We start from the raw sequence: 12,891 nt of genomic DNA on the forward strand, positions 1-12,891 counted from the left end.
GTTTAACTTCAAACCTTTAAGACCCCAGACACTATCTTTTGATAGCCAGGCACCATCAGCAGCTTTCTTCACAGTTGCCTATGCACTCACCTTGTCTTCAGTGACCATGTTGAGAAAGTGACTATCTTGTTAGAACAAAGTGTTCGTGTTTCGAGGAGAGGCCCAAAGTCCATCTGCTATCTTAATACTTAACACATAAATATTTTTATGTACACTGACTTATATTCCTATCATTATAAGTTAATGCTTACATATATACATGCCTATAGCTATACCATTATAAGTAGTTTTTGCCTCCAAGTTATTTATTTCCTTTCACCTTTCTCCTGTCCCACTATGCTTACCCTCCATTCAGCTCTCAGTAATTCCTTCTCGAATACACTGCACTTGATCAACCCCCACCAAGCATTCTATGCCCACCTCACCATTAATTTTAGATCCCTTGTTTTTCCCTTGTCCCTGAGTTTGTTGGCTCCCTGCTCTCCCTCCCTCCCTCCCCAACCCTCCCCTCTAGCACTGGTCCCATTGTTTTCTCCTAGGGATTGTTTATCCTGCCTGTCTTATATAGATAGCCACAAAGTGACCGAAAAAGAAAAAAAAAAACAAAAAAAAAAAAAAAAAACCCAAAACCAAAAGGCCGGCCGCCGAACCCAAAGAAAGGTTTCCAAACCGGGCCGAAGAACAGCCAAACAACGGCCCCCCAAGCAACAATTTCAAGAAGGGAAAAATAACCCTTGAACAAAAGCCAAAAACTGAAAAGGTTGAAAGGCCGCAAAATTAATTAATTTGGGGGAATATTCAAGTATAGAAGGAATACATCAATATTTTGCAAGGTTAAATATTTTGCCCATGAAATTCTTCAATATTAAAGCTCAAAGAATTTTTTCTCATTTTTTACGGCTTGATAAATACTGAGCATTTTCTTTCTTGTTGATTTTATTTGATTCCAGGTTTTTGCATATTTCATTAAAATGCTAGTGTTAGTCTGGGTAGACTAGAGAAACAAATCCATGTACAAACATATGTGTATAAGAAAGAGGTTTATATACAAGAACAACTGAACATGGAGAAAACATCCTAGGCTAGTCCAGATCAAGTCCATAAGTCCAATATCAATCTATAAAGTCCTCTTCAGACTCATGAAACACATGTAATGAAGCCAAACGCAGGATGATCACAAGCCAGTGGGTAGAAAGTCTTTGGGTCCAGTGGCGTTGTAAGCATCTCAGCGCTGGCAGGGGTCTTTCTGTGGCTCCTCCGGCTTGCAAGGTCTGGTTGCATCCATGTGACTTGTCTGCAGTGTCTCCCAGGGAGTCGCAGAGAGAGAGAGAGGTGTCTTCCACTTCCAAGAAGTAAGTACCAGATTTCCCAGAATTCTCTGAGGGCCATACCCACAGAAGTCTCATTGGCTATCTCCAGATTGACAGCCTAGACTCCACCCCTACACTCTTAATCCTTAAACTGACTGATATCAGATTCTGCGACTACCACAATGCTCTACCTCTGAGTTGTCTGGCTGCCCTTTGACGTTTTCTGTTTGGCCCTTTCACCATTTGCTTTAGCTACTCTAGGACCAATAACAAGTCTTAAGAGTTTTTTCTGATACCTACTTGGACCTTTTCTTCTTTCCTATCTTTTCAATGATCTTTTTTGCTTTTTTCATATGACATTCTTGACATCATCCCACAGCTTGTCAGGTGTTCTTTTATTAGTGTTCAATGACTCAAGTTTATTATTGAGATGTTCTCGAAATTCAGGTGGAAGATACTCAAAACTCAGGCGGAACCATAGTTTGGTTCTCATAGACTTCTTTTAATTTTCTTCATCTTCAATCTGAACTTACATACGAGCAATTGATGGTGTGTTACACAGTCTGCCCCCTGGCCTCATTTTGGCTTAAGTATTATCTAAGCTTTTCTATCATTTCTTTCCACAGATATAGTAAATAGGATTCCTGTGTATTCTATCTAGAGAAGTCTTTGTGTATAGTCAGTTTCTGTTGTAGAAGAGAAATCATTCAATGACAGTCATTGTTCTTGCAAAACTCTATCATGCATTCTTCCAGCTTCATTTCTATTACAGAGGTTCTAGCTCCCAACTAACCTTCCATCCACTTTGTTTCCAACTTTCGCATCCCAATGACCAAATGCTTAAGCAGCTTCACTGCAAGTTTGACAAATTTCAAAATTGAAGATGTTGAAAGAATTCTTCCCCTCTCCTCCCCCCAAAAAAGGAGTTCTTCCATTTCATCATCATTAACTTTAGTGGTTGGTGCACAAATTTGAATAACAGATACATGGATTTTCTTGTATACACAGAGATATTGTCCTATCGCAGGTAGCACTGTATTTTAAGACAGATTTTGAAATGTCCTTTTTGAAGATGTGACACCTTTCCTCTTGAATTTGTCATTCCTGGCATAGTAAAGCATATGGTATCTGATCCAAGATGGCCAATACCACTGCATTCCAGTTCACTAATGCTAAGATATTTTTCTAGATTCATACTTCGTACATTCTAAGTTTGAATCATTAATAGAAATTTACAGTTGTTTCTTCTCATTTTGAGTGATGCCCCATCAGGAAATGAAGGTCCCAAAAGTTCTTAACTCGTCTATATATCATTATGTTGATTCTACTTTGAGATGGCAGCTCTATCTCAGTTGCACTTTCAGTGCCTTCTGAAGTGTGGCGCTCATCTTACAGAACTGTTAGATACTGCGCTGCTATTCATAATGTTTCCAATACACCTGACAATGTTGTTGTGGTTCATATGGTTTTTAGGGGCCAATCATTCAGAAATGGACAGCCTATTCTCCGTTCATTGTTTGTTTGTAGTTTAAAAGCTCCACTGAAAGCTTGGGTGACACTGCTGATATTTACAATATCAGTATCACATCTTCCAGCATCCCAACAACATACAAGCTACTCCAGTACAACAAACTGACAAACAAGTGAGAGAAATTATAATGGCATGGTGTAAATAAAAAACACAGAATTCTCCAGAGAAGGGTTAGAAAGACAGAAGCACTACTTTCATATATGGATAATCCTAGGTGGAGGATATGTTGAAAAACAAAAGCTTCACATTTTAATGTTTTCATTTAATAAAGTTTTCTATGCTTTTGTAGCAATATAGTTGAACATATCCTATAATTATTTATGTTTAGTGGCAATAATAACATAACAATTTAAAGCAGACTACACTTAACTCTTGGGAAATTTCCTATGGAAGTATTCAATTTCAAGTATCATGGTATTTGGTGCTTACCTTTCCAATGACTAAACAATAGAAAATGCGTGTGGACAAGTGGTTTTATATATACACACACACACACATACGAGAGAGAGAGAGAGAGAAAGAGAGAGAGAGAAATGTCTGAAGTCCAATATTAACAACTGTTGGATCTGGGTGGTGGGTGTATAAATACCCCTGTTATATTCTCATTAACTTTTCAAATATATCATGCCAGTAGTGTGATAAAAGGGAGAAATGGAACATTTTGGCCCATAACAATATTACTGTAAGTCCTGTAAAGCCCTCATTAGATCACCTTCTCCAAATTCAAGCGTCATTTGTGCAATAACCAAGTCTAATCTCTTAGGCTTCTAAGAAATTATATATAAAAGTGAGATCTCAGAGTAAAATTAATACCATAAACATCTGAAGCGTAGGCCCAAACTGGCAGCCCAGGCTTCAGCCTAAGAGTTCTCTGGTCTGACCAGCATAAGGGTCTTAAAAAATAAAATTAAAAATGTGAAAGTGTTTAGACAAGAAACCAAATTAAAACATTTACCAAATTCTCACAACTCCTTTTCCTCTTTTACTTCACTTACCTGCTAATTCCTGAAGGCATTGAATTTATGACTTCCAATTGGTAAAATAACTTATTCCATAAAAGTATCATTTCTATTGTATTGAATAAATGGGACCTACGTTATAGGAGGGCAGGGAGCCATATTAAGCACTTCTCATGTTTACCATGAAAACTAAAGACTTATGTATCACATCCATTAGTCAGAATCTACTTCCTCCATTACCTCTATTCAGAAAACAAAAAAGCCAAATGCAAATACAGTCAACAATAGAAATAGTTATGACTATATTCTGTACTTCATGACTGTGCTCTGATTTTGTATCGCTGATAGCTCACATTACACAAAGTTTATGTATCTGGGCTATTGCTCATGCTTTGTATACCATCAAGTACACTGTTCGTCATAAATCACTTGAATAAGTCCTGAAATCCAATCTTTAAAATAAAGATATTATCTAACCTAGAAGACAAGGATTAATGGAATTAATACCATGCATAGATCATAGTAAACATTCTATGAGAGTTAGCTGCTGTATTAGCATCGTCATTATTCATAATCTTCTAGGAGCCAGAATGGTGCAGATTATTAAGCACTTCACTGATAGCTGAAAGTTGGGTAAATTCAAACCCAGAGTGTCCTCCCTCAGAAGACAGGCCTGTTGATCTGCTTCCAAAGGTCACAGCCTTGAATATCCTGTGGAGTACAATTCTATCCTGTACACATGGGGTCACCAAGAGTTGTGGTCAACTCAACAGAAAGTAACAACCAAAGATGGTAGATTTAACACCTCTAAAGTTTTTGTGGCTGAGATGTCTGTTATCTCTTCTCCAAAACTCAAACCAAACTCACTGCCACTGAGTCGATGCCAACTCAAACTGACCCTATAGGGCAGGGTAGAACTGTCCCTTTGAGTGTCAGATGCTGTCACTCTCTATGGAATAGAACGCATGGTCTTTCTCATCACTCTTAGTAGCACATAAAAAGACATTGTAATGTAAAAATGCTGCCAAATGGGAATTCACAAAGTTCCTAGAGAGATAAAATACAAATCTGGTTCTTGATACGGTTTTACCTTCCTCACCTGCATTCCTTAGTTGTTTAAAACTTTATTTAATTCCAGGGCTCCATCTAAACTTCCACACTAATGTCCTTTACTAATTGTGCAGGATATTTTTTCCTTCTTAGGCATTTTTTTGAAAGCTTCTTCCAGTGCCCACATCTTCTCATCTGAATGAATACCTAAAACGCTCATTTTTCTTTTTCACTGAAATGCATTCTGGAGAAATGAGATTCCTATGCCCCTACTGTTTCCATTTCAAAAACAGTTTTGTGCTCTCATTTCTCGAACTGAAAAAGTACATTCAACACATGATTTTCTATATACACTATCCTGTTTCCCCAATGATTTTGTTTTTTATCATATGCAATCATTGCTTAGCTCACAGATCTTATTTATTGTACAGCCCATCTCTCTTAAGGGTTTAGCCACATCCCCACTCCCACCCCCTGGACCCTCCCCTCCCCCCCAACCACATTTTAAAATCATGCTGATTTATGAGCGTGCATCTACTTTCCATGTGACTTCCCTGGTAAATTTCAAACCAAATGACTTGGCACGTGAATATTATTATTTCTAAGATGTCTAATCAAGCTTCTCTTCCAGAAAAGGGTAGGCCCTGCTGTAAAAATTAGGGGTTGATAATTTATTCAGGGCCCACATATTTAAGAAACTAAGCTAGTTGCTTTAACATATCATATTCATAGGTGCATACTTAACTGGCATACACTACTATTTATATTTTACAAATGAATACAGAGGATTAGATGGATTAAGTGATTTAGCCGAGCCCATACAGGTAATAAGTGGCTGGGAGAGTAGAGAATAACTCTGAACTCAAAACAAAAACTTCAGTATGCATCCTTTCCGAAAATGTTCTTCTCTAATGAACTATGCTAGAACACTCACATTTGTGTCCTCTTCCTCCTTAACTATTACATCCAGTATGTTGCCAAAGCACAGCACAGTGGATGTAAGCATGGCTTTGGAGTCAGAGAGATCTGGATGTGAGTCCCGGCTCTGCTACTTATTAGCTATGAAACACCATAATATAGGATAACGTACAAAGCAGTTCTCAGTAGTTATGAGAGGGTACAGAAGTAGAAGTGAGTAACTCTACTGGAGATGGTTAGAGAAGACTACTCAGATGAGACCCAGACACATGGAGCAATTAAGTAAATTGCCCAAGGTCACACTGCTGGTATACAGTGGAGCTGGGATTTAAAATCAGGGCCATTTGGCTCTAGATACTTTGTTCTTTACCACTCTGTACTATGTTGCCTCAACAAGTGCTTTACATTTATAGGAACCTAATCTCTATCACCAAATTCTCTTTCTGGCTTTTACTAGTATACACTTAAAAATATTTTGATAAGTGGATGAATGGATGGATGGATGGATGGATGGATGGATGGATGGACAGACCAACCATCTGAACCTATCAGACATATGGAAACAAATGGAGCCTTAAGGAAAATCCTCATCTCATACTAGATTTATTTTCTGCTTCATAATCATTTCTGTGCTGAGAAAAACCATTCTGGAACAAATAAGAAAATGCATTTGCTCTTTTGGAAATACAATTTTTATAACGGACAGTGATATGTACTAACTGAGTAATCTCAGGGAAATTAATTAATGTCATGGTGCCTCAGTTTATACTATTGAAAAGTGGGGATAAAAACAATTGACCTTTTAACAAAGTGATTGAAAATTAAATATAGTAATATATGTAACTGCTTAGCTCATAAACTTGAGCTGGGGGGGTGCTCAATTTTAGGTATAAACTGCTTACTAGCATGGACAAAACCTGGAGGAGGAATAAGTGATCAAAAAAAATTTTTTTTTAAGTAGGATGGCCAGGTAACTTACAGGAAACATTTTAAGATTCCCCATTTCCATGACTACACAGAATCCACATTTGCAGCCCAGATGCTGATAAGTGCATCAACTTGCTACGCTGCTTATGATTAATAAAGTTTTAATCCCGTAAGAAATACCTTCTCTCACCTGACTGGTTTTTGCTGCTCTGCACCTCTCCATTATTTTGTGGCTGTTGATTTGTTAAAGCAGTGCTTTCTGACTGGCTGTTTAACACTTTAACAGCAGGTCCCAGGTTTGCTGCTATGACGGGAAAATGCTGACCCCTCTTTAGAAGCTGTTTATGTTCCTGGTGGCGAAATCGTGGTGGTACTTCACGAGGATATCGCGGCAAGACCTGCTGCTGCTGCTGCTGCTGCTGCTGCTGCTGTTGCTGCTGTTGCTGCTGCTGTTGTTGATGATTGTTGGCTGTGGCTCGCTTGGCATTATTATTAGTGCTGGTTGTTGTGGAAGTGCCGTTATTAGAGTTGGCAGGCAGAGGCTGGCTTACACTGGGCTTTATCTGTTCTGGCACTAATCCCAACAAAAGAAAAGGGGTGGAAAAGTTAGCCAGAGAAGTTAGCCATCTCCACAGTAAGCCATCAGGGGCAAAGGCACTAAGAAAAACAATCCTAAAGGAACAGAAGCTTTAAATGCATAGGGATATCCCCAGTCGTGGGCTCAAGTTTTCTTAGGACGAAGACTCGTCAAGATACACATTTTATTTCTATGTCCATTAAGGGCACAGAGATAGATCACTGACCTTCCTTGACCAGGAAGGATCACAGCTCATACCAACAACCTCTTTTTCCTATATTGCTCTCAGATTATACAACTACAGAACTAACAATAACTTAAAAATAAAGAACAAAACTGGCATATCAAATTTTGGTTAGTCTGAAAAGAATATTCAATTCCCTGGTAACATCCTAATTCCATTCCATTTGTTTGGTCTCCATTTTTCATCTTTGGAAGACAGCATAACAATAACAGTACGCAATCTGTCCAATTCCTTATAAGAGGCCGTTTTGTTTTGTTTTGGCTGTTAATACGTAAAGTCTGAAATAAATAAGGCAAATTTAGAATATGGAAATGCATAGAGATAAGAGAATGAAATAATACCAGAAAATATGTTGAATAGTCTATCTTAAACAAAAGGGGCTCAGCTGGCACAGTGGACTTAATGTTGAGCTGGTAACTGAAAGGTTGACAGTTCAGACTCACCAGCCAAAGATGAAGTAGTTTTGTTCAGCCCAATGAGTGAGAGTCAACGTAATGGCAGTAAATGGGTCTTAAGCAACTTTGAAAAAGCCACTTGGGAGACTGAGAACTAGTAAAATAGTAAATGTTGAACCCCTAAAAGAGGTAAATGAATAAACTAAGGGGAAACATTCTTTTTAAAGTTTGGGAAATGTTTTAAAGCAGTGAAGACACACCCAATCTCTAAAATGTGGGAGATCCAACAGGACATACGAGATTTTGGTGCGAGACAGAACTAGGTTTTGGTCTCAGCTTGGTCTTTACTAGCTATGTGTCTTTGAACAAGTTGTCTAAACTTAAGTTGTCTAAACTGAACTGAGCACGTTGTCTCCTCTGTAAAACAGAGATAATGCCAATATCTTAGAGCATTATCTTAAGGTTAAATTTATTAATGCTGACAAAGCACCAAAACAGCCTTCTGTTTGTTGGCTATTACTCAGTAATTAGCACATATCTACCATACACTACTTTAACATTTTAATGTTTCAGTGCCATTTTTATATGCCCGCCGCACACTGTCAGGTTAAGGGAGACATCTCCAAGTTATATATGGGGACACTCTTTTGAAGGGGTTTAACTGCTCCAGGATGGAATTAAAGCAGCACCACCACTAACTAGCTGGGTTTGCTCTGTGCCATCCTTGTTTAGAGAGCTTTTGTCCAGTGCCTAGCACGTTGTTAACTACTCAGTCTAAATTTTTAAAAAGAAAAAAATTGTATCCAGTGCCTATGATGCAAATAAAGTCTTGGTATCCTTCCTGTGTGGCTTCTAATAGTGATCCCAATCTTACCTATCTAACCTCAATTCTAGAGCTTCCCCACACTGAAAAATTTAGCTACATTATTATCTACTTACAATTAAGGCATTATTTCCATTGTCCTTGAAGTTCACTGACAAGTCTCCTATTAAAAACTTAGCTTAAATGATTTCTAAGTCTAATTATTTTATATGTGAAAGTTCTCAGAAAAAGTAATAGGCCCACATGTAACAATGTATACTCCCTTTTCACCCCCTGTACCTAGTGAAAAGCAAAATTTAGTTACTAAAAATACTTCACAAAGATTGAATGCACTAGAATATTCTAAAATAACTCTGAAAACAAAGGAAGATAAAGTATATGTAACTATGAAATTATCCAAAACACCCCAAACTCATGGTCATGAAATCGATGCTGACTCACAGCAACCCTATAAGACAGGATAGACCTGCCCCATTAATTTCAGAGACTGTAACGGTTTACAAAAGTACAAAGTTTTTCTCCCAAGGTGGTTTCAAACTGACCCCTACGACTGCGGCCCAACACATAACCACTACCCCAAATTATGGGAACACAAAAATGCTGACTCAGCTTTTTCATGCTTAGTACTGGAACTCACAATGATATTTGGAAGGTGAAGAAAGTTTACGATGTTACACAGCCTCACTGCTAGCGCAAGTTTGTCTGGCACAGTATTACTTTAAAAACTAAGCATCCTAAAAAGGAAAGATTGTGACTTTTCCATATCCACTACCACAAAGTAAATTCCAATTCAAACAGACCCTATCCAGGGTTTCCAAAACTGCACATCTTTCAGAGCAGGCAACCTTATCTTTCTCCCAGGGAGCAGTTGGTGGGTTTGAATCACTGACTTTGAGGTAAGCAGCCTCAAGGCCTAACTCAAAATGCCACTAGGACTCCTATGCTCAATATTCTTTAATATATTTAAGAAATCAGAAGGAAGTCCAGAAGCAACCCCTATGAATGAACTACATGAAGACATTAAATGAGAAGTGGCCAGAAATCCAAAAGCACGCTCTGTGTTCTGTTATCCAACAGCCCCATGCACCTACCTGGAACTCACAGAATTGCTGTACTTGCCATGAAGAAAACAAGACTGAGATAGGTATTCATTTTTAGGGCCAGAAAACTTCACCAAGACCAGTACTGACATTAAAATACAGTACTGGCTATAAAACTAAGCAATGTAGGTCAAAATTTCAGTTATATAAACATGAACTGTGGTAGTAAGGATTAATAGCAAAGCTAATAGTGGGTTATCGGGTTGGAGCTGCTAGTTAACAGAGTAAATACTAAATAATTTTGACTACTGTGTTTCCAGTCAAAATTTATGGTAATTACTTCAATAAATCATTAGAAGGGGAAATGGAACATAAGAAAATCTTAGAGGAAAAGAAATAACGATTACTTCAAAGATATGATGGGCAAAGGAAAACAAGAAAGCAGGACGTCAAATATAAACCCCGAAATTTCTCTAATCACTGGGAGTTAAATTCTTGTTAAAAGACACAGTGCTTGAACTGGATTTCAGAAAGAAAAATAACTGAAGCAAGATACTTTACAAAATCCATTCTTGATATAAAACAATGAATAAAAGATTTCTTTTAAGGATTATACTTATACCATCAAAAAATACTAGTAAAAATAAAATAAAAGCAGTATTAAATATTAGCCAGAAGAAAATTCACAGAAACATTTTAAAGGACAGAAAGTATTTTGTACTGATAAATGACATTACCAATTAGAGATATGAACATAAGAACCTTTATATGCTAAACCTCATAGCAGCAAAATATGCAAACCAAATGAAGACAAAAAGGAAAACTGAGAAAGAAGCAAAATCAAATGCTTTGGAAACAGGGCAGCACCTTTGGGGGAACTAATACCCATAAGATACACGCACTACAGAAAACATTAATAAGCTACAAAAAATAGAGCTGATGTATATGTGATATTTCTGAACTGCAATACACGATTTGAAACAAAAATAACAAGTAACTTCTCTTCAAATAAATCTTGAGTGGAAAAACGATAGCAACTGCACTACATATGATGAATTCTAAGGTACAGCATTCTAAGAAAAATTCATAGCTTTCATTATTTACTACCATTAAACTAAAGAAAGCAAAAAGAATTACCAGTAATTAAAGTGTAAATAAATGACTTTAAAAGTGAACCAAGAAACCCAAGGTATGGTTCTATGAAAATAATCTGCTAGCTAGCCCAACTAAAGCAAGCAAACAGAAAAGTGTGAGTGATTATTCTAACAGTAAGCTATTAATTTAGGTCCATCTATAAGTTCTATTTGAAGTTCTGAAAGGAGGAGGACATGGGGGGGGGGAAGGGAGGCGGACATGATTTGACATTGGCCCCAGAAGAGGCAGGAAATCTAAAAGATTAATTAGCATAGAAGAAATGGAAAAATTTATTCAGATCACCCACGAGGACCAGATGGTTAGACTCATTAATATTACCCTACTATTTATTTGTGTAAACAACCACAATTTTAAGAACAGATATATCTAAGTTTCATGCTATTTAAATTGTTATACAGCACAGGAAAAGGTGGAGCAACAACATAGTATTGTTACAACCCAAAATCAGATAAACTTAACGTCAAACAATAAAAGAAGATAAATAGTACTGGAAATGAATGAAGAGATATAGCCTCAGATGTAGAGAATATTCTGAAAAGACAAGAAAATAGCACGTACCAGAAAATCGAGCTAAACTTAACAGCAAACTACTAAAGAATCAGCAAACTTTTTCTGTAAAGGACAAGATGGCTTGGTGGGCCACAGCTCTGTCACAACTACTCAGTTCTACCACAGTAACACAAAGTAGGCATAGACACCATGTAAAATAATGTGTGTGGTGGTGTTCTAATAAACCTTTATATGTGAAAACATCAAAACTGAAACTCATAGCCATAAAGGAGATTCTGACTCGAAGCAACCCTCATAGGGTGGATGAATATCAGAAGCTGTACACTGTCATGAGCGCAGACAGCCTCTTCTTTCTCCCACAGAGCAGTTGGTGGATTTGAATCATCGGTGTTGTGTTTATTAGGATTCCAATTCCTAACCCAAAGCGACAACAGGGCTCCTTATGGAATGCAGTGTAGCAGATTACAACAGCAGGCTGTAGTTCCCCTGACCTTAAGCCTATAAAATATATTTGCCATAACGAGTTCTAGGGAAAATAAAGAGAATTTTGGTTCCCCAAAATTGCCCACATGATTTTACAGAAAATAGTACCACCCTTAAGAAACATGATCAATTTTACATAAAAACTGTTCCCATACAAAGAAGTGCAGATTCAAGGCTGGCTGAATTCAAATCTTGGCTCTACAACTTACAAGCTTGGCATAGTATTTAACTACTTTGTACCTCCGATTCCTTCTCTGTAAAATATCACCAAGTGACAATGCTTACCCCATTGTAATAAGGCTTTAAAACAGAGCCAAAGAACGAAGAATAGTGCCTGACACATGGGAAGTGCTCAGCAAAGTGTCACTGGTTTCTACTATCACCTGAATAAGAAAAAATTTCAGGATAGACCTATCTGTGTACCATTTAGCTTAGTTTAGACAAGAAATAGAAAACAAAGCAAATTTGGAAAATACAGGAAAGTTGATGAGTTTAGTTTGGGATATAGTAAGCTTGATGTTAATATAAATCGTTGAATATAAAACTGATTATCTGAAATGTAAATTCACAGTAAAAACTTGTTCTAAAAAATTATCAGGAGAAAATTAAATGGAAAGAATTTGAAATTTTATTAACTCACTTTGAAACAAATATAAGTTAACATTGTTATATACACATATAGTCAAAAATAACTAATTTCCAAACCACAAGAAAGCTTAATAAAGTGTTTTTTACACGAAAACATCCAATGACAATTTTTTAAACTTTTTTTTGTTTTAGTTAATGTCCACCTCTTTCAAGTATATATTCTAATAAAATTACATAATTATAATAGATCATTTCTAATGTACTAATTTTAAATTAATAACAATGAATCCAATAAGAGAAAATAATATTTCAAATGTATTGTTCCCAAAATTTAAATTCAATTTCTATACATAAGCTATATTACTTTAGGAAGTTATCATA

General features: G+C 36.9%; 1 protein-coding gene across 1 annotated transcript in view; it reads right to left on the reverse strand.

The window, feature by feature from the left end:
• TNRC6A (trinucleotide repeat containing adaptor 6A) overlaps nucleotides 1-12,891 on the reverse strand; it is a 210,379-nt gene that overhangs the window by 49,941 nt on the left and 147,547 nt on the right. The window contains exon 6 of the mRNA XM_045285958.1: nucleotides 6,886-7,269. Within this exon, the coding sequence (XP_045141893.1) occupies nucleotides 6,886-7,269 (384 nt within the window). The remainder of the gene's footprint in view (nucleotides 1-6,885; nucleotides 7,270-12,891) is intronic.

Source organism: Echinops telfairi, unplaced genomic scaffold (assembly GCF_000313985.2).
Source record: "Echinops telfairi isolate 266 unplaced genomic scaffold, ASM31398v2 ScPeMD7_5;HRSCAF=22, whole genome shotgun sequence".
In the NCBI taxonomy this organism is placed as follows: Eukaryota; Metazoa; Chordata; class Mammalia; order Afrosoricida; family Tenrecidae; genus Echinops; species Echinops telfairi.